This window comes from Castor canadensis, chromosome 4, assembly GCF_047511655.1.
Source record: "Castor canadensis chromosome 4, mCasCan1.hap1v2, whole genome shotgun sequence".
In the NCBI taxonomy this organism is placed as follows: Eukaryota; Metazoa; Chordata; class Mammalia; order Rodentia; family Castoridae; genus Castor; species Castor canadensis.
Window position 1 is genome coordinate 32,576,798 of NC_133389.1, and position 26,951 is coordinate 32,603,748.

At 33.9% G+C, this 26,951-nt stretch overlaps 1 protein-coding gene across 1 annotated transcript in view; it reads left to right on the top strand.

The window, feature by feature from the left end:
- The window catches only part of Rit2 (Ras like without CAAX 2), a 364,390-nt gene that overhangs the window by 46,083 nt on the left and 291,356 nt on the right, over window positions 1-26,951 (top strand). Inside the window, exon 2 of the mRNA XM_074069907.1 lies at window positions 26,341-26,397. Within this exon, the coding sequence (XP_073926008.1) occupies window positions 26,341-26,397 (57 nt within the window). The remainder of the gene's footprint in view (window positions 1-26,340; window positions 26,398-26,951) is intronic.

Below are 26,951 nucleotides of genomic sequence, written 5' to 3' on the forward strand. Positions count from 1 at the left end.
GACTCACAAGTTAGATTGAGTTCAATCAAAGTCACTACCTTTCATTTTTTTCTGCATTTATATAAATGAAGAAATTAGACTAGCAGACTGGGTTATGTCTTATGAACTACTTCTATGGAAAAGAAGTGAAGAAAGATAAATTGTGACTCTAACTTTCCTTTACATTGGAAAGCTTTTAGGTTCCAGTGAAGTGATTGTTAATCTATTGGTTCTTAATTCCTCTACTTTATATTGGTCAATTTGACTGTGTAGTAATATGCTTTCTTACACAAAACTAGGGAAAATTATTTCCCAGTTGAAAAAAAATTTCTAAAGAGAACAAATTCTCCCCTCCTTATTTTAGCAATATGCAACTTATACATATTTTTTTCTTTCTTTGAGTATTGTTCTGTGCAAAACTCTCTTGTAGCTGCAGGGACTTGTGAAATTTACATTTTAGAATAAGTACATAATATAATAATAATGACAAATACCATGATGAATATAGAATAGAATAATGATTGAGAGGATGATTGAGAGGTTATTATCTTATTGTCTTCAACAGTGTTCTCTCTGAGCAGGTAGCATCTGTGAAGAGACTGGAAGAAAACAAAGGGAATGCATTGTGAATATTTGGGAAGAGAATTCTCCAGAGACATGTATCATTAAAGTACAAGGTCACAGAGGCAGCAGAGGCCAGATCAGGCATGAGGCCAAGGCAAGGACTTTAAATTTTATATTAAGTGTGAGAAGATAACATAAGAGAATTTTGAGTAACATTATGGCATGAAATCTCTCTGATCTTTGTCTCACACACTCCTAGGCTCACTTTCTAATGAAATAATTGAAAAACACCAAATTCTAGTATTCTTTTGAGTTCTGTCATTGCTCGTAGGTCTTTTCACTACGCATTCTCCTACAGACGCTATATAGTTCTGAGTGGGTTGTTCTAACGGTTGTGGAAATAATCGTGAGTATGAACTTTCATCCTAACTAGCAGTGCCATCAGGGGCAGTTCACTTCTTGACATCAATTCTCAATTCACTCATCTATACTTATTACACAGATTTGCTACAAGTCTTTAAGTCAGATAATTTGTTTAATGAACAACTTTGGAAAGAACCATGTAATTACTTAATAACTTGTAGTGATTGTCAAATTGTTCAACAATTAAGTTATTGAATCGGAAAACTTTGTTTCCAGGCCAGTAGCATTAGCCCAGTTTTTGGGTGTGTATTTCATCTGCCAGTAGTGTTGGCAATAATGGCCGATAGGTTTCAGTTCTTACTGCACCCTTAAGCTTCTGTTTTCCAGGGTCACGGTCCTGCCTCCCAGGGTCACAGTCCTGCCTCAAGTCTAGCTTGAATCCTCCTTTTGTCCCAACCTCCAATCAGCATGAACCATAAGATCCTAACCAATCAGATCATGCTGAGTCTCACTGAGGGGTATTTAAGCACCTGCCCTTCTCTCTCTCTCTCTCTCTCTCTCTCTCTATCTCGGCTCTCTTGGCTCTCTCCCTCTCCCACCTGGCAATAAAGAATCTCTTGGCCAGATCACTCCTGTCCACGTGGTCACTTTTGGGGCCTACATTTCCAACAAATAGAGTCTATAATTAGATACCTCACAAACCCTACATTCTCAATGTGTCAAAAACTGAACTCATTATTATATCTTCAATGTTTGTTCTTCACAGTATATTCTCATTCTCAATGGATAGATTGCCCGGAAGCTAAAAAGTGGTCTATGCTTAATATTTTCCTTTTAGTCACTTTCATATATGGTCCGTGTCCTGCTGATTTTACCTCTTAAGTATGAATTTTCATTCTTTCATTATCTCTGTGTCCACTGTCCTATCCCAGGGATGCAGAATCACTTCAGTAATATTCCTATATTCCTCTCTCTGCCAGCTTAGCTATTCAGTTACCTGATTTTCAAACAATTTCAACTTGACTCTTCACTTTAGCATTTGTTCACACTGTCCTCTCTTCTTTAAATGACCTACCCTACCCCGACATACAAGGATACGCTACCACATATTCTTTTTTTTTTAATTATTCATTTATTCACATGTGCATACATTGTTTCATTGTTTGGGTCATTTCTCCCCCCTGCCCCCCACCCCCACAATCTCCCCTTCACTTCCACACAGAATCTTTTCTGCCCTTATCTCTAATTTTGTTGAAGAGAAGACATAAGCATAATAAGAAAGACAAAGTGTTTTTGCTACTTGAGTTAAGGATAGCTATACAGGGAGATTCCTAGCATTGCTTCCATGTACAAATGTGTTACAACCCAAGTTGACTCATCTCTAACTGATCTTTACACTGGTTCCTGATCCCCTTCTCGTGTTTACCTCCGTAGCTTTAAGGTTTCTGTATTAGTTCCTCTGAAGTGGGGACATCAAAAGTTTTCATGTTTTGGGTTTACTTACTATCCCCATATCTCCCTTATGTGCTCTCCCCTTATCATGTGACCCAAGTCCAACAACATTGCTGCATTTGCCCTACATCTAAAGTCCACATATGAGGCAAAACATATGATTTTTGGTCTTCTGAGCCTAGCTAACCAAGTGCAGAATGATGTTTTCCAGTTCCATCCATTTACCTGCGATTGATAAGATTTCATTCTTCCTCATGGCTGAGTAAAATTCTATTGTGCATAAATATCACGTTTTCTTGATCCACTCATTAGTAATGGGGCATCTTGGTTGTTTCTATAACTTGGCTATTGTGAATAGCATTGCAATAAACACGGGTGTGCAGGTGCCTTTGGAGTAACCTGAGTTGCATTCCTTTGGGTATATCCCCAGGAATGGGATTGCTGGCTCATATGGCAGATCTATGTTTAGATTTTTAAGAAACCTCCAAATTTTTTTCCAGAGTGGTTGCACCAGCTTGCATTCCCACTAGCAGTGTATGAGGGTTTCTTTTTCCTCACATCCTCACCAATACCTGTTGTTGGTGGTATTTTTGATGATGGCTATTTTAACAGGGGTGAGGTGGAATCTTAGTGTGGTTTTGATTTGCATTTCCTTTATGGCTAGAGATGGTGAGCATTTTTTTGGTGTGTTTTTTGGTCATTTGAATTTCTTCTTTTCAGAATGTTCTGTTAAGTTCAGTTGCCCATTTCTTTATTGGTTCATTGGTTTGGGGAGAGTTTAGTTTCTTAAGTTCCCTGTATATTCTGGTTATCAGTCCCTTGTCTGATGTAGAGCTGGGAAATATTTTCTCCCACTCTGTGGGTGGTCTCTTCAGTTTTGAGATCATTTCTTTTGTTGTGCAGAAGCTTTATAATTTTATGAACTAAACCATGGGCTTTATCTTTGTCTCTCTAGCACCTGACAGTGAGGTGGAACCTAGGGTCTGCAGTGTAACAAAATAAATAAATGAAATGTTATTTCATACATTTGCCAAGTTCTCTTAAGATCGAATTCTCTGAAATATTTCCTTTGTTAAGTATGAGTTTAATTGTGCTTTTAAACTCTAACGGCTCTACATTAAACTGGAGTTTACAAACTCTTGCTATCTATGTATGCAATTTCTGTATGGATTTTAATTTTAATTTTGTGAATTGATTTAAACAGCTAATCTTAAATCAGTGTAAGCATACTCTGGATGGCCAATGTGTAATCCAGACTGGGCACATGGCTAGATACAAGTATATGCATTTATTTATATTTTTACTGTAATGATGACTGAGTTTTTACTTAGGTAACACTCAACTTTTAATTAAGCTGGAATCTACAGCTCTGAGACCATTCATACTGCTTTTTTTTTTGAGATTTACCAAATATCAATTGTGAGAAAAACTGTTGTAAATCATTTCTTTGCCCTTAATTTTGTGAAAATACACCTTCCAAAGGACAAATGGTGACCCCCTAAGCAAGGTAAAAGTCATTGTGCTTAAGTGACAAAGTGAAAAATTTAGATTTATTGAGAGACAGCATGTCTTTAGCAGATGTTGAGTGGCATTTATGGAAAAAACAAATCAAGAAACTGAGTTCAATGTTGAACTCTATGCATCTAAACATTCATGGGTTTTCCTCAGCAGTAATCTTGGACCATATACTGGAGGATATCTATGGTCTTCTGTATTTTAAAGTCATGACGGGGTATGGGAGATATTAATTAAAGAGAATAAAGAAGATAAACTACTTTGATTGCTTGTTAAAATACCTATGCATGGTCTGGTATGTGACTTAGTGATAGAGCACTTGTCTATCATGTGTAAGAACCTGAGTTTAATGCATGTACTGCAAATCAAATAAGTGAGTAAAAAAAAAAAACCTGTGCACATATAAATAGTTGAAAATGTGTTCCTACAACCCAGAAAATTGCTCTGATCAATGCTCACCCAAAAAAAGCACAGAGGAATGAAAGAAAAAACAGAAAAAATGTCCAGTTAAAATGACATCAGTTGCTATCTTGTGATTTATGTTGCATTCTTAGGAAAGACTAATGGGCCGAGACAAGTCTTTTGATGAATAATTCCATAAAAACCCAGCACCTCTCAACAAAATATATCTATTTGTATTATGATCATGAGGGATTATGGAAAATAAATTTTGTCAATATTATAAAATGGAGTGACATCTGAATAATTACCTTGATAATTAAGCATAAAAATTTATACTACAATTTTTTTCAAAAATGTCTCCATAGGAGCTAATATTCTTTCATTTGTTTATTATTTTATCATTTCCATTGTTCTTTCAGAACTTAATTGTAAAAGGCATTTTTACATTAAAACACAATATATAAACTCAGGATAAAATTGCTCCAGAAATCATACTGCTCGAGTGTTCTTTGACTGTTTTATGGAGACCTGCCTGCCATCTATGGATCCCAAGTACCCTGTTTTGTCTGAAATTGCCTCTCTTTATTTAATTTCCATGTTATTCTGACTGAAATGCGCATTGCTTAGTAATAGGATGTAGAGAGAAATTTGTCACCTCTAAAATGTACATTACTTAGAGCTACTGTAGTCAGGGGAATAAGCTATTCACCAAAAATAAATGCATTTAACTCTCTTCTGAAAAGGCCATACATTATTCTATCTTGAAACCAATGCTTAAAAATGTTTTTATTAGTTTATTACATATTCTCTTATACCATTATGGTGTGTTGAGATTTCTGGAGTTAAGAAGATACCCACTGCTTAAATTTACTTTCCTTCAACAAATTTGATTGTATGCTACTTTTTTCTGTTCTAAAATTATGACCCCCTGATGAGGTTATCCATCTATTAATTTATCAACTTTATTGACTACAAGTTAGGGAAGTTGGTAAATCTCATTTTTAATTACAGTATAGCTACTGCTAAGTTTATAAGTCTTGACTGAATCTCTTGGTCTCTTTGGACATAATGGGTAGGGTGTGTGTGTGTGTGTGTGTGTGTGTGTGTGTGTGTAATTTGTAAAATAAGTAGATGATGTTTTAAGATGATTTCATTTTATGATTTTGGAATTTTGTAATGAAACTTGAATGAGGCTATCCTCCTCCCTCCTAGCTCTTGTGGGAGCCTAGTAGGCATTTTTTTCATCATTTTCATGACCCACATTTGATTTGTGATACACATGCCTGGTTTGCCTGTTTAGTAAAAATGAAAGAAGTCTGATTTTCAGAAAAAAAAGGTGATTCAAAAGTTGAAACAACAATTTTGAGAAAAGTGTTTCATTCTTCATTATTTGTTAATTTTCAAAGCTGTCACTAAAGAAATAAATCATTTTATGTGATAATATTTATAGAAAAAGTTATACCCTAAATAAAAAAAAAAACTTCTGAGTGAAAATTGACATTGAAAGCCATTGGATTTGATGCCTAATTGGAACATATTATTAAAGGAAGGTACAAACTTGAAATCAATTTCAAAAAAGGAGCAAAATAAGCAATGTTTATCAGGTGTGCCAATGGCTTTGGACTACCAATGTCTATCCAAATAATTCCATTCACAAATGGAAAGCTTATTGGTGGGCCTTGTGCTTAGTTTTGTGCATATAAACCAGAATTTGGCTACATTTTTAGCTCCAAATGTCATCAAAGGAACAGAACAAGTCTGTCAGTCAACAGTCTCACCAACTGAACACATAGAATCCTGTGCTTTTAATGGCTGGATGAGAACAAAAGGTTTAGATGCAAATATGGGAAATTTTATTTTAAGCCCCACCCCCAGTAGATTCTATTATATAATGATTTCAATTTAATGATTCCAAATTGAAAAATTAACAGATTTTATTCAAATCTATTAATGTTTACTAAACAACATTTTTAAAGCCATGCTCTACAACACAATTTAATTTATAAAATTTCACTCAAGTCTACTCTGTTATGATTGAAGCAGCTTCTTGCTCTGCTAATAACCCATAAAGATAATTTATAACTGCCAAATATTTCTCTAGCTTTCAGTATATCTTCAGAGTTTTCCTTTAAAAATAGCCATGTTTCTAATTTTTATTAATGAATCCTATTTATATTGGTTGTCATTCTAAGTTATCTATATCTATTTGAGTAAGAATACCTTTGTTCGCTCAATGTTTATATGCTATTCTGAATTGCTATTTGTATGTCAGAACTACCTTTTCCTTTTCTTTACCTAGTTGATACTGCATCACTAACCCATAATTAAGCACGTGAAAATTCCATTCTTTCATATAAGATATATATTTTCATAAGTTTGCTAACTTTTCTTAGTGCTTATCTAAATAGTCTAAACTACTAGTGGGAAAATTCAGGAGAATGATCTTTGTCTTTGGGAGTTCACCAATTCACTGATTCTCATGGGGACAAAAGGTATCTTATCAAAGTATCTGGGCTGTGCATGAAATTTAAAAATGTATATTCAACATTAGATTCAACATCCATTTTAAATAGAATGTTAGGAATCATGATTCTCCAAAAATAAAGCTCAGCAAAATAGTTTTAAGTTCCTAGGCATTACAGAACATAGGATGTGTAGAGATATATAGAACATTTAGAAGAGGAGGGAATACGGTGGCACATAGCTAGCTATCACTAGGAGTTTCCTCTTCTGTGTCTTAAACAAAACATATATATTTTCTCTTAATTTTTGAAGGGACACTGAGGGAATTTTCATAATAAATCACACATCTAACTCATCAATTGATCTATAAATTTTGTGAACAAACACTAAAGGCAGAACACATGTCATATATCTGGAATAAAAGAACAAAAATATAAGGCTTGATTTCATTCCCAAAAGGAACTCACAGCATAGAAGAACTCAAGAGTGAGCAAAATACTTTAGCTATGTGTTTGTAGACATTCAATAGACAATTAAAATTGATGTGTATAAGTTAAAGAGCAATTCCATTTAAGTGTTGAATCCTGAATGTGCTCGATGTCAAGTTGAACTAAATTGATTTAGGTAGGTTCAGAGGACTGTGAACTCTTGGTTCCGTTGGTTGGTGTACCATTTCTAGCCAGGTGATGCCATCCCAGTCCACTTTCTTATTCATTTCTTGTATAAGCTTGAATTAATGCCAATTTCATGTAAGTTGCGTACTATATTAAAAACAAAAAATACACAATGGTCGTTTTGTATGAATCCTGGTTCTGCCTAATCCATGCTAACTGTGTGAATGAAGGTAATTTACTAAAAGTTTCTGAAACCCACTATTAGCAACTGTAAAACAGAAGAATAAGCTCATTAATGTCATAATGTCATTATGGATATAAATAAGATGATGCATCTGAAATCTTTGCAAGAAAGGATGACATATTTTATATGCATTATATATATTAGAAATTACTCTTATTATGTTAGGAAAATTGTTGTGATATCCCTATGTAGAAAAATGGGATGTTATGATAATGTCATTCCTATATATTTCTCAAGGGTCCAGCACCTATGCAAACTTGTCCTTTGTGTGAGGTCAGGAGGGATAATCAGTCATACTGAAGACTAGGGAAAATTGTTTTCTGAGGAGCCAGAGACAGAGAACATACTAGTTATAGTTATGGCCACAATGTATTTAAAATGGCAGGACTATTTTTTAGACTGCAATTTATTTGTATGCATGTGTCTTGCACACTCACATACACAAACAGGATATGTTCAGACTTCTGAGTGTAATAAAGCAGTATATCATCAAGAACTCCAATGTTCTTTTGAATCTTCTGGTTAAAATTCTACTCCAACTTATTACATCTAGGTCGAGTCTTAGTGTCTGCATTTTTAGCAATCTCCAAAGTAAAACCCAGGTTGGGCTACTCTTTGAATAACAAATCAATGCATAATCTTTATTTCTGAAGCTAATAAATCAGACTGGGCTTCTCGTATCAGAAACTTATTTAGTTATCCCTTATCTATAAGGCATTTTTGTGTCATTGTACCTTCAAATAATTATTTTTACTTAAGATATCAGAAAACAATCAGAAGCAGCAATTACAAAAGAATGCTTCACATTACTGTAAACAAAGTTACAACCAGCCTTGTGATTTTAAAGCATCTTGCTTAGCAAGAAAATACTTGTCTCCTAAGTCATTAAATATTTCATTTATTTCTCATTTTAACTGTTACTTTAATTCAGGTATAACAAACTGATCAAAAATGCTAGACCAAAAATAAAATCTTCTAGATATAATTTTTATTTTTATGTTTTTGTTCATTGTATGTTGCCTCTTTTCTGCAGATCCAGAAAGTCTAATAGTGTAGTGGAAGAACAAATCAAAATTTTTTCTAAAGCTTTTTGGCTTCTGAGTTACTTCTGATGTCTTAGACCAAGCCTTTTGCTACATCTGGCTCTGCGTTAGATGATATATAAATGTGGAAAGGTCAATCATTTAAAGGTTAAACACATTACTAGAGAAAATATCAACATCTGCTGCCCCAAGATTGTTCAGTATTCTAGGCTACAGTGTGGATAACTGTAGGGTGCTACAACCAAATCTTCAACTGATGCTAAACACTTTCTACTTTTCATGCTAGCTAAATATTGAGTGCCAGTTTAACTCACACACACACAGCAGCTCTTCACCAGAAAACAATTCAAAATGATCCATGCTTAATATTCTCAATTCCTTTGCATTATTGAGAATGTGTTGAAACATGAGATCCATAAATGACTATCTTTAATAGAGGTTCACTCTTTTTCAATGCAAAGTAAAGCAAGAAAGTGTGTAGAGCTATTTGGAAAGAAAATCCTGGAGATGAAGTTGACAGCTTTACGGCACTAGCCCTTGTCTTATTTGCAGTAACTCATTTTATATATAGTACTGGTCATCAGGAAAGCCAAGAGCTAGAGGCTTCTGTGATTTAGCTCAAACAATAAGTAGGATCGTGGTATCAAAGAGGCCAAAAAACAGGTCTGTTGAGTCAAACAATATATTAGAGGACAAGAGAGCAAAAAAAAAAGCTGTAATGAATAAGCATTTCTTTCTGTTGATTTTTATTCCCAACTTATTAAATGGATAAATCGATGTATTATAGCCACAAATATTCCCCACTGGACCCCAGATTTATATAATTGTCTTTAATTGTTGCATTTACTTATGCAATTGCCATGATGAACAAGAACAAGAACAAGGTATTTTTTTTAAGAATTGAAATCATGGAACGCAAAACCCATGAATATATTTAAATAACGTTTGCTCCGGACATTTTCAGTATCAGAGGGCGGAAACGTATAATGAGACAAGCAATTTTCTTTGTGTGCTGACAGGGTTTCAAAGAATCTAGCAGTTCAGCCAAAAGCTATTGTTCTGATCATTCCTCCTGGCAGAGCCTGAGAGACTCATCATGACCAGTCCTTGGTGATGCCTGGGGCATTCAGATGTCCAGAGCCTCAAATACATCTTCCAAGTCTCCATGGGGTTGAGTTTTTGTTACTGAGCCTCGGTTTTCAGAAACTCAAATTCTTTACAGTCTTCATGATTTATTTCTTCAATATGTTCAAGGTATAATAAAATGGCTGTCAAGTGTCAACTTCTTGTTCCGTAAGTGCCACCACTTACACTGTCCCCTATTGGTCATTTCTCAGCCTAAAATATGATGGGTGATTCAGTTTCCTTTAAACCACAATTCCTGTAAGTATTTATTTCCCTGGGAGAAAGCAGCTCCAGAAAGCTTCCAATAATCTTTTGCAATAAATGTTTATTAGCTCTGATGACAGGGTCTACAGAGTCTTGGGGGGAATATTACTTTTGTTGGTTTTCAGATTCAATATGCTTTGGTATTGATGGGTTTCACAGTGATGGTTTAGCTTTTCAGAGAACTCAGGTCATTTTTAATGCCTTGGAATTCATCTTTATCAGTAAATTATTAAAGTGTAGACATTTATATTATCAATGAAATTGTGCAAAAAACTGGTAAAGCTCAGCTTTTGTATTTATAATAATAATAGCAGTCAGCTAGCTACTGCTTGTTCACTACATGCAGACATAGACACGCTACTTAACTGAATTCATTTAATTTTCACTTTTGCAGTCAGAACTAGCCCTTATTTTTGTGTAAACATTCACCAGGAGTTCACTTGTACACATTGTGGCAGCCAAAAAAAATTCAAAGAACAGCTGAGGACTTGGTAGATAATTCACTGCTACAGGATCTTAATTTTTAGGCTACTATTGCTAACATGTAACCTTAAAGTCCTGTAGCCATAACCTAGTGGGGCTGCCTGATCTGACTCATGTAGCTTACTTTTCTGCACTCATTCTTGCCTATGAAATTTAATGTTCTTTTGTATCCAAGCACATCCTTGCCAGACTAATATGTGCAAAAACTTTATTATTAGTTCTCTAATATCATCCCTGGAAATATATAATGCCATTTATGTAATGTAAAACATACACATTTTCTCTTTGTACTGTATTTGAAATTACATCATTTTTTTTTCAAACACTATCTTTATATCTGTGTTCAAGAGCTCCTAAAAGAGCTTACAAATATAGCATGCATTCTCCTTTTGTGGATAATGATTAATCTATTTTGTTTAATCATTTCTTATTTTTTCTTGAAAATTGGAAAAAGTTTGTGAACATCCTCTTCTGATTTAAAAATAGATATAGTTGAAATGGAGAGATTGTCCTAAATACTTTGCTTCTAATACACTGTTGGATATATAGTCGTCAAGGACCTATAGCATAATTTCCATTCAATGTCTAATGCCATCCAAACATTGTTTTCATCACCACACAGTCATCAAGTGCTCCCAGAGGACATGACTCAGGATGAGACCCTATGGCAAAGACAGGGAGAATTATATTGCTGGCAAAGCTTTTGTTCCTAAGAAGATGACTATTATTTTTTTAGATTTTATTTGTATAAATTACTGAGAAGTAAGTAAAGATCTATCCGGCTGCTCTTCTACCATGCATGTAAATTTGTAGTGTTTCAGAAGGCAGAGAAAAATGTAGCGCCAAGATCAACTCAAAAGCTATTTCAGGTCCTAGTTGCTTCCACATGTCTGGAGGGCCATCCCTGAGTTGATGCTTTTCACAGCAACCCAGGTGAATCCAACACACAGCAAGATCTGACAACTTCAGTGTAGATGAAAGTGATTAGCAGATTGAAAGCCACACATGTACCCATAAACAGACTCAAGATATTCTTGACTTGTATTCATTTTCAGAAACAAATCATCAGTATCTCCTTTCTATTATGAAAGTATCATGAAAATAGATGAGATAAGCTGATAGTGTTTAGGACACACAACAGAATGTAAAGAGTTGAGAAGGGCAAGGTAAAATTTTATCCAGATTACCCTGAAGTCTGTCTTTCTGATTAAAATACTATTTTTCAGATATCATTTATCTCTTCTTATTCATTTCTGAATAAATCCTGGCAAGTAATTATTCTTCAATGAAATTTCCTAAGACTATATAGACCAACATTTTTTATTATGTCCTTTATTTGTTTAATTTTTTTTTTCTGAAGATGTTACTTGAAATCATCTAATTCAGGTCCCAGGAGTTCCAGATTAGTCCTTTTCTGAAATTTAACAATCTTTCTAATCTTGTTAGTAACACATTTATAAACTGCTTCAAAGGGACACTTTGGATTTCACCCTGGAAATCATTGAGCTCCCAAAATGGCTGCCGCAGTCATCAAAAATAACTTCAGGTCCTTCATTTTTTCAGAGATATGTGACGAGATCGAGCGTTTTCAGGGTGGTATGGCCCCAGACATCTTTTCAGAGATATTCGAGTTGTGACCTAGCTGTGCTCTCTAACTTTGTCATCCGCAATCACATTTACAGAGAGACTGCCTGGCATTTGGAGCTAGAGACAGAGCAAAGTTGGCTTTCAATAATGGACTGAATCCACAACTTTTTCCCCTTTTAATATGGAATTGCAAACAATCAGAGTTGCAAGGTGTTGAAAGCCTACGAGGTGCTCTGTGTCCTTGGATACCAGAATGCTGTAAAGGGGATAATTTTAGAAAGTGATAGAGTTGATTCCAAAACACATTTAGATTACTATTTTATAGGAAAATATGATTAAAGTAAGGATGCATATTCTGCAGTAGATTCTACTAATGATTCTGCAATTAAGTGGATGTCGGGTCCAATGAGGACATTTCTTTCACAAGGAGCTCCTTTCTAGGTGGTAACATAAAAAAGGCTCTATTATTTACTGTGCTTTGTATCTGAAATATTTTGATACTATTTTGATGTATCTGTCAATATTTGATACACGTTCTCTTTTTTTCCCTCTACCACACTGCAAATAAGTAACACACTACAAATGGAATCAGTAAGTACTTAGGAGGTATGTACCATAATACACTAAACCATTTTTGGTATGTTAAAAATATTGAATCCCTATCCACAACTCTGCATACAGCACAGTAAATGCTGAAAATGATAAGAAACTTTCTTTATCTAGTTAATATTATGTGTAAGTCACTATGCTGACTGAACTTTTTTCATTCCATTTAATCCCCAAAAGCATTTTTTCATATATAAGGAAATCATTGCTGCTTAAAGGGATTTTGACAGTTTACTATAGTGGCCTAATGGTTAGTACAATGATTCTAAGTGTAGACTGACTGCTCGGAATTGATCTCTTATTATATGAACTTGGGGAAATTACCTAAATTGTGCATCCATTTCCTTATTTATAACACAATGATATTATTGGTACCAGGATGCTGTGTTCTTACTCACAACCAGACTTCTAATAAGGTACATAAAATAGTAAACAAAGAACTTAGAAAATGTTTACTAAATTGGTTAACACATATTGTGAGGAGTAGCATTGCAGTTTAAACCCCAATACCCTGCCTTCAAAGCTCATGTTCTTTACACCAGGACCATAGAGAAGAGGAGGTGGAATGGAGCACACACCAGTTGCTTGGTACCAGATTCAGGTTCAAAGCCCCACTAAAAACTGTCAGGGTTTTGGCAAGTTATTCGAACCTCTCTGAGCCTTATTGAATCATTCACAAATAATAGTATCTATCTAAATGTAGTGTGATATGTGAGAAAATATGCAATGTGTTTCCACTGCTTGGCAAAATATAACTGCTATCTCTTGCTTACTCCAGGCCACTGTCTCTCCGCTCCTATTCACAGGCTACTTGAAGACATAAATATGCATATATGCTAAGAGTGAGAGGGGAGCTAGAGAGTTAAGGTAGAAGGTAATTAGAGGGTATTAAAGATGGGAAGGAGCCGGTAAGTTCTGAGGGAAGAAGAAAAATTGAGCTAAATGATGTGAGTTTAGATTTAAAAACAGAAATGTGAGGGTAAGGGACATTACTGAGGCAAAGTAACTAATATGAGCAGGAGCATCTGAGCATCCCTGGGATTTACAGTTCCATGTTCGCTATCAGTCCATCAGATTAGGAAGATATCTTTGAGTATAAAATTATGGTATTCAGAATTAATCCTATATGTGATGAGAATTAAAAGGTCATATATCAGAGATTATATGAATTTACTCGATTCTATGAAGGATTGAGAAATTTAGAGTAAGGAAATATTTATCATCTATTCTCAAATTAGATTTTACACTGTATAAATTGCCATGAATATTATAATAGAAACAAATAAGCTTAATTAATAAATCCTATAAATTGCTCTTCACTCTTACATAATTCTTATTAAAGTTTTTCAGATCATCCATATATTTGTAATGACTTAGGTTGAGAACTTTTATACATATATCTGTGGTATTATTTACCATTTTAATTACACTTGTAATAAAAATTAATGCAATAATTAAAGACTGACATGAGAAGGATAAGGAATTGATCATTATTAATTAGTCACTATTCAATGGCTAATAAAGAAGGAAAATAACAGCCAAAGGAGAAAATTTTAAGGTAAATCCATGATAGAAGAATGTCATTATTCAGGAAATTCTTGTCTGGATCTACTTGTAAAATTTGAAAAGTCCTAGATATTCTGTCTGTCTCTGTGTCACACAGTCTATTGATGAGATTGTACTGATTTTAAAAGCACACACGCACACACACACACACAAAGTTTAGGAGTGGACTATAAAGTCTGAAGAAACCTTTAGCTTGGAAGAGCAGCAATTTCATCTAGAAAGAAGAGCATCTTAAAGCATGGTTTAAAAGTTAAAATTTAAACTTTTCTTTTGGCAATCTTGATTTCCTATATTGTAAGTGAAATTATCACACAACCTGGCTTATGCCTGTCTGAGTTAATGAACTGCTTTAATTCAAGAGCAAAGCTTGCAGCAAACACTAAATATTCATTTATTCAATTATTCAGATTTAGATTGATGACTAGCATATAGTTAACCCTAAAATGTTTTTCTTAGTTTTTTGTAAATTACATTATAATATTATTTTAAAAGGCTTGAGGGATCATTTCCTGATCTCTAGACACATATAGGTAATTTCTTCATGGATGTCTTCCATTATAAACCCATAAGCACCTAAAACTGAACATATACTGAAATCCAATGTTTTTTCCAACTGGTTCCCATTCCTGTGTTCCTTCAGCAAAGGTCACCATCTCATTCACCCAGAAAAATAACTCTTCTACATCTCCTACATTCAGTTTCCAATTCCTAGAAATTCTTTTTCTGTAACAATTATCAATCCCATATCCTCTTGCCACCTCTATTGCTGGAGACTTGTGTCAAGTCTTCATCATTTCTCTCCTTGCTATCTCACAGAAGTTCCCTAACATAATCCTCTCCTCAGCAATCTCACTTCATATTAGGAGAAGTATTCATATTCTCTTAATGCAATTCAGATTATGTCACTTCCATCTGAAAAATGTCTTCTAAATTATCCATTGCTGTCAAAAAAACCAAAGTTTAGCATGACACAATGGGTCCACAGCAGTATGATTTTACATTCGTTCCAGCATCATCTGGTCTCTCTATAGCTATATAAATGCTAGATTCCATCTCTACTGAATTATCAGAAATACCTGAATGTGGCATGTTGCCAAAGCATTTGATACTTTTGAGCCTTCTGTGTCCTTTGCTTAGAAGACATATTTAGTTCCTACCCCATTCATATACTTTCACTGTTTAAGATTCAGAATGACCTTGCCTTCATAGAGAGATAATTATTAATCTCCAAGTTTAAAGTTCATGCCTCTCTTCTCTGTCTAAAATAAAAACTGTGATTAACTAGTAGAACATTTAGTGTACAGGCATATAATTATTTCATTTTTATCTGATACTACGAATTCCTTGAAGATAGTTTACTTTTTCTAACCTGTGCCCCCAAAACATAATAGAATACTTAGCTGTTGTATAATTATATTCCTCATTGAATAAAAGTGCAGGAAAAAAGAGTAATATAGGAGTAAATATGATCAAAGCATATCATATGCATTTTGAAAATATCAAGAAAGCCCTTACTAAGCACAATTTAATATATTTTAATTTTAAAAGCATAGAAAAAAAGAGTACATCTAGCATAGTCCTTGTGGTTTAAAGTTCAGGAAATTGAGCTGGAGCTGTGATTTGACTGAATTAATTCAATGTGCCAGTATTGGTCATTATGAGAACTCAACTCTCCTGTCACTCTTGCTCAGTAATTTTTCTATCAAGCTCTGGACAACTTCCAGATAGTTCTTAGTAGATCATTGTTTATGAAGGGAGCTGTGGCTGTCTTTGGGATTTCACCAGCCAGCATTTACTATGATTATATTTGTCAGTACTGTTTTGCCAACTATCTCTTCATAATTCACTCAATTTTTGCTCTGGAGAGCTGAAGTGCCATATTATCATTGCAACAACTAAGAGCAAAAGACGAAAACAACTATAACATAGTAAGCTATGTGTGTATCCCAGATTCAAACTATTTGTCAATTCAGTTCAACATGTGTTCAAAATAATTTTATAAACAAGAACATCGATTATATTTATTTACCAACTCATTGATTCACAACAATAAAAACTGAACAACTAGCAGTTCCATGTTAATACCAGGACTATCAAACAAGATATACTCATGAACGTCAACCATCAGCTGATGGAAATATAATATTCAAACAGATGGAATAGCATATATAAACATGAGTTGTGTTCTAAACAAATTCATACCCAAAAAATCTCTTAATCTTCCAGCACATGTTTCCAAACCATTTCATCAGAAAAAGAATTAGGTATAAACTCACAGTAAAATATCTAATTCTTTGAAATATTAATTTTAAAATGTGTGATGCATCTACTCCTACTGGTGATGAGTTAGTGATGAATCTTTGCTGAATACATTTTGCACTTGTGCTGAACTCAGTGGTAATATCAATACAGACATACAAATAAACAGGAGCCATGATGCTTAATCTCAGTTAACTTTGATTATAGTAAGCAATGAAACTAAATAAACAACGTACTACAATGATAGTTAAATGATGTGGATTGGAAGTCAGATGATACAGAGTCAAATGCAAATATTACATTAATAGATAATATAGAACTAATTAATTTTTATTTTTTCAGGATTAGCCACATTTTAATATCTTTTATCTTAGGATGACAGAAAATGGAGATATTTGAAAGCATTTTATCAAAACAATTAAGTTGAGAATTAATTTTAATTGCATAATTTGATATATTGTGTACAGTTAACATAGTGATGGAAAAATGATAGCACATTCTGCAAAGGAATAGAGAGTAAGAGGAGAAATAGGTGGGTATATATGGAAAAAGCTACATTATGTAGGGAAATGGAAAAGATGGAAAGAAAAAATGAAAATACATAATACAACACAAATACACATAGTACAATATTTGTGAGTTATGGCATCTAGAAGAAAATAAAGAGAAGAAAGGGAAGTGAGAAAAGTTATCTGAAGTCATAAGTAGATTACTTATCTAAGAAGTTTTCCTAATTGTGCACATTTGTTAATGTATGCATAATCCTAGTAATTTCTTCTTACTTTTATTTATAAGGCTACAATTTTTCCTTATATCAGTGGTACTCCAAGTTTTTGGCCTCAGGATTACTTTATGCACTTGAAAATTATTGGAGACCCAAAAGAGGGTTTGTTTTTCTAGGTTATTTATAATAATATGTGTAGTAATATAAATTAAACTGAAGTTTTATAGAATTGGGCTAATTTATAAAAAATAAAATAAATATTAATTTATTTAAAATAAAAAAATAATGCAGCAAATGCCACTTTAAAAAATGTATGCTTTAAAGGACTCAACAAAAACAAGTTTAAATGAGAAGTTTGGCATTGTTTTACTTACGGTAAAATCTCCAAAGATGTCTAGCTTAACAGGCAGTTTTATTCTTCCACCTGCTTCTGTATTCAATATACTAAAATTTTTATTCAGTGTATGAAGAGAGTCCAGGCTTATAAAAACTATGAAGTAGTTTTTCAGAGAGCTCTCATCTACTCTGAGGTCATTTGATCCTGCTTTAAGAACTACTAGCTTAAACAGAATAGCAGTGATTCAATTCTGTAAGGGTGGACTCAGCAAAATCTATTTTCTGCCAATGACCTGCTTCCATTCCTCATGGAGCCAGATGCCTGGTCTGAGAGTGTTCAGAGACCAAAAAACTCACACTATAGGCAGGGCTTATCTATTGGGGCTGAAGTATGTGTGTCATGGAGGTTGGCTAAAACCTGGCCAAGTTCATTTTCTCATGTCACTACAACAAATCCAACTTAAAAAATCCAGAAGTGATGTGACAAAATTGACAATGTGGCCACAATCCATCATCAAGCAAAGGGAAATGCTTAGAGATTAAGCAAACATGTGGCAACACTAAGTCATAGGTGTTCTGCTTTGAGAATCTTCTAAGCCAAGATTAGTTACCAATGCACTACTCTGAAATGCCAAGAAATGTTTTTGCTGCAAGATCAGGGTCTCAAGACAGAATTCATTCATATTATGGAAAATAATAAGAAATTATGTCCTCATGTGGTTTAGATAGTAATGTTTATGATAACTCCTATGATAAACTGTGCATGTTCTAAAATCTGAGAACTTTGGAGTTTTCTTCAGTTCCAACACCCATTCATGCGAAAGAGACTCCAATAATTATGCCATTAATTATGCTGCAGGAATGGAGCTAAAGCAAGAGGTATATTTACACATGTTGGTACAGGTATGTGGGGCATCAAAAGGAATTCATTAACCTAAGGAAAAGGATTTATCTTGAATGATAAAAGACTTGAGAAAAGATCGATGAAAATGTCTATTTTTCTTCTTTGTTTCATTGAGTACAAAATAAACTGTCAGCATTGAGCAAATAAGTAATGACTAGTAATATTGAGTTTTAATATCCATTGCTTTTTTCTGTGTCTCATCAATCAAACTTGAAAATCAGTCAGTGAAGATGAATAGTTTTTAAAGTCCTGAAAAGCACAATTTCTTTCTATTTGTAGTGAATTTAGTGGGAAAAGGAAGAAAATCTACCAAAGTAAAAGGGAAGATTCCATAGAAAGAGAAGCACTCAAGAAAATGAGGAAGAACAAAGGACACCTCCTCTATCCAACTCCTTAGTTGAATATCATTCCCTAAAATGAATGGTGCCCTTTGCTAACCTATCCTTCTTCCCCTAAATTTCAATCCCTTCCTCTTTATCCATCTTATTCCATATCTGAACACATGAAAGAATGAGGGGATACCAAGACTTCAGTTTTATGGCTAAATGAAAAAATTAAACAATGTTCTTAGATTGTCTGTCTGTAGTTGAACTATGATGGTTTTGTTCTAAGAAAATAATAATTAGTTTAGAAACTCTAACAATTGAAGGCACAGGTTTGGCCCCCATCTGGATAACTGAGCTTCATGTATCCTTTGTTGAAGTATGTTCAGATTTCTAAATGTTAATTTCATAGAAATTTAAAACATATAGAGAAAACAAAAGAGAATCCTTTTTTTTTCTTTTATTCATATGTGCATACAATATTTGGGTCATTTCTCCGTCCATTTCCCCCTATCCCCCCTAGTCCCCTCCCTCTCCCCCCCACCCCCTTGCTACCAGGAAGAAATTATTTTGCCCTTATCTAAAAGAGAACTCTTTTCATGTTGGAAGTGCATTAATTAGAAAAAACAGAAAGGTACTCTATAGTGGGATTGAATATCTGTAATCCAATTTACCCAGTTTTCAATTCAGCATTATTTTTAGTCTTCCACACAGTTCAGCTTTCTTAGTAGTAAAAGCTACAAAGAAAATTAAGGGAAAATATTTAACAGACATTATTTTGCCAGTATTAATATTTCCATGTTACATTGACTTTAGAAGTATCTTATGACACTTGTTTGGGAGTATCCCTGATCTCTGGCCATCACTAGCATTTGGCAGGGAGTTGCCTGGGCACTCCACTGCTACTCTTCATTTGTGCATGCCCTCTTTCATTTGTCCCTATGGCTTCTGATGATGCTATTTCTGACTCTCAATTCTATATATTTTAGGAAGCACTTGTAAATGTAAGTGCTGACTGAGAAATAGAAGGTAACTAGCCATTGTTATCAGAATTGACTTTGAGGCAAAGTCAATTTATTTAGTATTCAAAAAGTAACAATTTAGTGTACATACATATTTTTTTCAGCAAATATCTTTGGCCCACTCATGACTGAGCATAAATTTTCAGTTAAGAGAAAAGAATTAATGAGAACTAATTAGCACAATGGAAAGAATCTGTCATTGGAATCCCATGATTCCTCCAGCTTGATTGCTTGATACCTCCTTAATTCCAGCAAAGTTAATGCACAGATCTTAAAACACTTTTGTTATTTTTTTTAGGAATTTTTAAGATTAGGTGTCCAACTTTCATAATTTTAGATTGTTAGCTATAATTTGTATTCTAAATTTAAATTATTTTAAAGAATATAATTCCTAGCTTATTATAAGTAGTGATGTTTTAAATAAAATGTTATTGTTATAAATCTATCCATTGGGACATAGAGAGTCAATACCCAATATTGACTTTTCAAATACTTTCAATTTTTCAAATACTACATGAATTATTTCTGCAATAGTGGAAAATGTTTCATTTTTCCTACAATGTTGGGAAATTGTATATTTCTTCAATTCTTGACTCAGAATTTCATCTTAGTACATTTTTATTTATTTTTTTCTTTTATTATTCATATGTGCATACAAGGCTTGGTTCATTTCTCCCCCCTGCCCCCACCCCCTCCCTTACCACCCACTCCACCCCCTCCCTCTCCCCCCCCACACCCTCAATACCCAGCAGAAACTATTTTGCCCTTATTTCTAATTTTGTTGTAGAGAGAGTATAAGCCATAATAGGAAGGAACAAGGGTTTTTGCTGGTTGAGATAAGGATAGCTATACAGGGAGTTGACTCACATTGATTTCCTGTGCGTGGGTGTTACCTTCTAGGTTAATTCTTTTTGATTAACCTTTTCTCTAGTTCCTGGTCCCCTTTTCCTATTGGCCTCAGTTGCTTTTAAGGTATCTGCTTTAGTTTCTCTGTGTTAAGGGCAACAAATGCTAGCTAATTTTTTTAGGTGTCTTACCTATCCTCACCCCTCCCTTGTGTGCTCTCGCTTTTATCATGTGCTCAAAGTCCAATCCCATTGTTGTGTTTGCCCTTGATCTAATGTCCACATATGAGGGAGAACATATAATTTTTGGTCTTTTGGGCCAGGCTAACCTCACTCAAAATGATGTTCTCCAATTCCATCCATTTACCAGCAAATGATAACATTTCGTTCTTCTTCATGGCTGCATAAAATTCCATTGTGTATAGATACCACATTTTCTTAATCCATTCGTCAGTGATGGGGCATCTTGGCTGTTTCCATAACTTGGCTATTGTGAATAGTGCTGCAATAAACATGAGTGTGCAGGTGCCTCTGGAGTAACCTGTGTCACAGTCTTTTGGGTATATCCCCAAGAGTGGTATTGCTGGATCAAATGGTAGATCAATGTCTAGCTTTTTAAGTAGCCTCCAAATTTTTTTCCAGAGTGGTTGTCATCTTAGTACATTTTTAAACCTGCCTCAGAATTTAATCTTCCTATATTTCATATTTTAATAATGAGCCTATAACAGTTTAATTTTTCTATAAAATTGGACCATCTAACATACTACTAAGATATATGGAAATACATGTTTGTTTGTTTAGCTCTCTAGCTCCCCATCTTCTCTTAGCATGTGAGCCCCTAGACAGATGAGGGTTTTGTTCACTTTTGTGTCCTGAGCACCTGAGTTGCTTGTGTCACGTAATAAATATTTTAGATTAGACTACTGAGTGATTGAATGAATGGCAACAAAGGGAAGTAGGGAGTTCCAGTGGGACAGAATGTGTTTTTGATTCAAATTCATTGATAAGGGAATGACTCCCAAGAAGGACAAATGTGATAACAATCTGAAAATGTAAGAGAGCAGGCCATGCAGATATTTCAGGGAGAGTATTCAGACAGAGGAAATAATAGCATCTATGTCCCTTCATTGGGAAGAATCATGGCTGGGAGGTATAAAAACCTTTTAGGATGCCAGAGAGACTGGAACGGAAAGATATGATACAGGATTGAAGTCAAAGAGAGATGAAAGTAGTGGATCCTGTGGGGGTGTTTAACGAATGATATCGATTATGGTGATGATGGTGGTGATGATAGTGGTAATGATAACCAGAAGAAGGATTATAGAATGCTTAGTCTGGAGGCAGCTTTCAATTATCTTCCCTCCTGCCTCTCATTTTGTAGACAAAGAGGATGAAGAGTCTAGATAATTTTTTCAAAGCACCCCTAAAAATTTTGAGACAATAATAAAAGTGCTAAATCTAAGTGACCAGTTTCTTAAATGCATCTTTCCCATGTCACTGACAGACTATAAATTCCCAAAGGGAAAGCAGTTATTAGCCATCCTCAACCTCTGTATTATTAGATTATATTGTTATACACAGTATTTCAGTTTAGTACTTTCCATAAATAAACAGATTCTTTTTTCAGGGGAAGGTGTGGGTAGGAAAACTAATAATGAATGATGTAATTTTGCAGTATTTTAATGATTTTATTTTTATTTTGTAGAAAATGACTCATTTTTCTATAATTCTCCTTTTTTATAATTGACAGTCTGCCTCTGGTCAAATACTACTGTCATTCAAAAGAGGATAATATGCAATATTGCCAGATTTTTTTCAGAAGAGTAAATTTCATGGTTTAATACTGAATTATTCAAACAAGAAGCAGTTGATTTAAATTTAACTTTCAAATGAAATTGTAAATTATGGATATATCTGAATGATAAAACAAAAATTTAAATAAAAAATACATGCATAACAAAGGAGAGGCCAAACAAAAGGGGTTTGCTTTAAGAAATGATTGTTTTCAGTCTCTCACCATGGACACTTAAGATACTTTAGTCATTATTTACAGTATGTACTTAATGAAATTTTATAAAGTCTTAGAAAGTACCAAATTTACATAACGTATGTTAATGACATAGTCACTAATAAAAGAAAAGTGCTTGAAATCCATCAGGTAATTTCTAATAGCATCCATAGCTTAACTCTTAGTAAAGATTCATTTCTCCACCATGGAAAATGTTCTTGTTTCTTATGCAAGGGTCATCTGTCGTCTACTAACTATAATATTTTTGGAAATCAATAGAAAAGGGCCAGTTGAGGTCACCAAATATCCTTTGTTTTATCCCTGATTATTATTATTAAGATTATAGTGATTAACTCAACTTTTCTGATCAAATTTCTTCTCCACAAATATATTCTAGACTTTTATCCATAACGTCAGTATAAGAGAAACTGTCATAGGAGAAGTATTTATGAGCATGAACAGAACATACCTCCTGTCACTATTTCCTTTTCTGGATTTTTCATAATGGCCATACAGCTGACTTGAAAAAACATTTACTCAACATTGCAGTCTACCCCATCTAGAGAATAATTTAAAGGTTATCAAATTATGAATAGGTTTCCAGCATATAAACTCTCACAACATACAAAAATTTAAATAAATATGGTAACTTTTAATAGCCTCTTGAATTGTTTGGTAAAAATTAAAAGACACTTTATTAAGAAAGTTCAGAAGGATCCTTCACAGAAGCTTGTAAGGTACTGAGTAACATTAAGACATAAGTTAATTGTTTAAAGGATGATTACTCTTTTGGGGAGGAAGAGTTTGACATTTTATTTTCCTTTATTGAATATTTCCACATTTTCTTTAGTACTCTTTCCACATAACTCAGAGCTTACTATGTGTTTTCCAAACCCATTTCCTTCTCTTCCTGATATATATCCTAGCCTTGTAGCAGTTAGGGAGGACAAGTAACTGAGTTCTAGCAATAGAATCTCGGTATAGCAATGTATAGTATTTTTAATCAGTCTTCTCTAAAAGTCCTCTTATGTGCTTCTTCTTAATTCTCTCTCTCCACTTTTATGAAAATTTGCTATAAAGAATTCAGTGGAGATCTTGGAGATAAGAATGGTGGGAGACCCACTTGATGAAAGGATCCTGTACCTGCTTTGAAGACTAGGTAGAACAAAGCTCCCACTTCTTTGCCTCTCTTATGGTACACTTTGGCATGAGTGAAAAATAAAGACACTAAAATTTTTTTTAGCCATTTGCCTCTACACTAATAAAATCCTGTTTGAAATTAGTTTTCTGGTGTGTTTTATTTATGTCAGGACACCTATTTCTATCAGTCTCTTTCCATCCCACACTCACATATGCAGGTGCCTTAATTTTCTACTTCAAGGAAAATTCAAAACAAATCTTGAAATTAATACATTTGATATATTTTATCTACTTTGCTATGCCTAACTTCTGGCACATAGGAGATTATCAATAAATTTCTTATGGAAGAACTTTGAACAACTTTGGAGTCCACAGCATAATTTTCTTTGTCCGAAGTAGTCTCAACTAAATTGTAATTGATAATGGTTTTTACACTTCTTTCTGTCTTTTTATACAAATGAACTTTTATTTGTCTTGTTGAAATGATCTAATACATAGGTATCATTTGGATGAGAAACTAAGTGTATATGTTTGGGTTATATTTGACCTAAATTATCCTTGAGAAAAATTACCTGCTTATTATTACTAGCATTAAGTTTCAAGATCTACACTTCAGGAGTTTCCCAGGCTCCTTTTTATACATCAAGATGTAATTTTGAGTGAGTTATAGTGAAAATATCCTCATTTCAGTTTTAAATTCACCGAATTTAAGTTACCACAGAAGCTGAAATGACTGAACAGCCCAGCTAATTGCTCAAAATGAGGCCCGGCCTTTGACCTCTGTATTCTAATTGGGCAATAGCCACTTGGTGACAAAGAGGCAGAGGCAACTACCATTGTAAATCTCAGGAAAAACAAAGTCAAACAAAATAAAACACCAAAACTCAAATGCCTCCTGATATCTACTCCATAAACATGAAGCTTTCAGTTTGTTTTCCTGGAAGATACTAACTCCTAAGGCTATCTATGAGGAATGTTGATTTGAATTTCAAAAATTTCCCCAAAGTTGTCAAATTCATAACACTTTCATATAGCTACATCCCTTGTCAAACGCAAAGACAAGAGGAAAATCACCATTAAAGTGTAAACGGAAATTCTCTTTCACTGGGTAAAGTTCCATTTCTTTGCATTACTCGGCAAGGTTAAACAAGTACCATTTATATGTTTGTTGAATTTATCTGAGCCTTTCCTGCTCAAAACATTTGCTGAAGTGTGAACATACTATTTCAGAAGAACCAGAGATGGACAATAGTTAAGGCAGTAAAGGTAGATTTTATGCAGGAACAATTGTAACAGTAGAAAAGTGATTTAGGTATAGAACTGGGCTCAATTCTATACATAACAAGGAACACTGGGGATTTATAGGCAAGGAACAGGAGGAGAAGGGAAAGAATAAGGAGGGATGCATTGATGAACAAAAAATTCTTAAGACATCAAAGATAAAGATGGAAGGACTCTTGCTAAACTACTTTCACAGGATTCTTGATAAAGATAGACCAAATCAAATATGGTTCTCTCTAGACTATCTTGATGGATTCTTGCTACATCAAGTTGATTTAGTCCCTGCAAGTATTCAAAGGACCAATGTTTAAGCCTAGTTAAGAAGAAGGGAAGAAACTCTTGACTAGAATTTGGTTAACCAGAAAGTCTTGGGCTGGGGGCACGGCCAACGTGACAGAGTGCCTGCCCAGCAAGCCAAGGCAAGGCCTTAAGTTCAAGCCTCAGTATCGAGAAGAAAAAGAGAAAGAGAAATAGAGGTGTTTGTGAATACATGCACATGCAAAAGTTAAAAAAGGAAAAAAAGAGCTATAATATAATATATTCTACAACATATAATATATATTCTTTCTAAATTTGTTGTTTTACTTGAGCCATCATTGTCTCCTTATAATGGATATTCACATGAGGACACTCAAAAAATGGTTCACAAATGTAAAGATTTGGAAAGAATAAGAAGAATTTATAATTATAGAAAAGAGTATTAAATATAGTAAATAATTGGATTAGACAAGATAAAAATGACTGAAATTATTTTAAATGCAAAAAATAATTATAGATTAAGGGAATTTATAAATAAAGGAATCTCATAGATTAGCTCCTCAGTTTTAAGATGAGGTAGCTAGATCCCAGAGAATAAATATCCTTCAGTACAAAGATGTTTCTGGTCATAACCAAGTATTTAGCCAAAGCACACCAAGAATCACTGTAAGTCCTGCTTATATTTTCATATTGGCGAAAGCTTCCTTATTTGTACTCCAATTCAATTTTTGTTAACATATACTTAAAACTTGATTAAATATTTATTCCAGTGTAATATTTGTTAGTATTTAACACTTTTGCCCTTCTATAACTTTGTGTTGTTATCATTTTATGGTTCATGTTGCATAATTAAATTAGTCATTCACACTGTAACTTACCAGAACCTACTAAAAGATTGATGAACTGTGTTGGTGGATAGCTTAACGAGGAATTGATGTACTTTTATTAACTTAAATTTATTTTCTTTCAGCAATGACGATGCAGTTTATTAGTCATCAGTTCCCTGATTATCATGACCCCACTATAGGTGAGTAAGGCCTCTTTTCTTCTGTAGCTCAAATAAAGACACTATAAATTAGTGGCTTACAGATATTACTGATATTAATAAAAATATAATTTACATAATGACCCAAAACACATAGACATTAATATAGAAGTTATCACAGTAAGAGTCAAAAATCAGTTGTTCCTACTTCTTACTATGTACTCTGATATTTTTTAGTCTGCTCTATCTATTTTGATAAATGATGGTTGAAAGCCATTAAGTTTATCTTAGGAACCATTTGTGGATTTCCACCATTTTAAAGAACTTATTTGAAAAACTATGTCCTAAATACTACAACTGATGGGATCATGTATGCATTTGGTTATTTTATCAGTCTCCAAATTTTCTATTGCAGAATTATCCATGTTAATGGTACATTTGGAGAGGTCTTTAGATACAGACATAATTTTATTTAGTGTCCTCACCATGTAGATGAGGAAACTGAAACCCAAAGAGTGGAAATATTGTTAAGCCAAAAATTCATCCATGCTTAATTCTCCCCATGTAGTTTCTTGCTTTCATAATACAGTCCATAG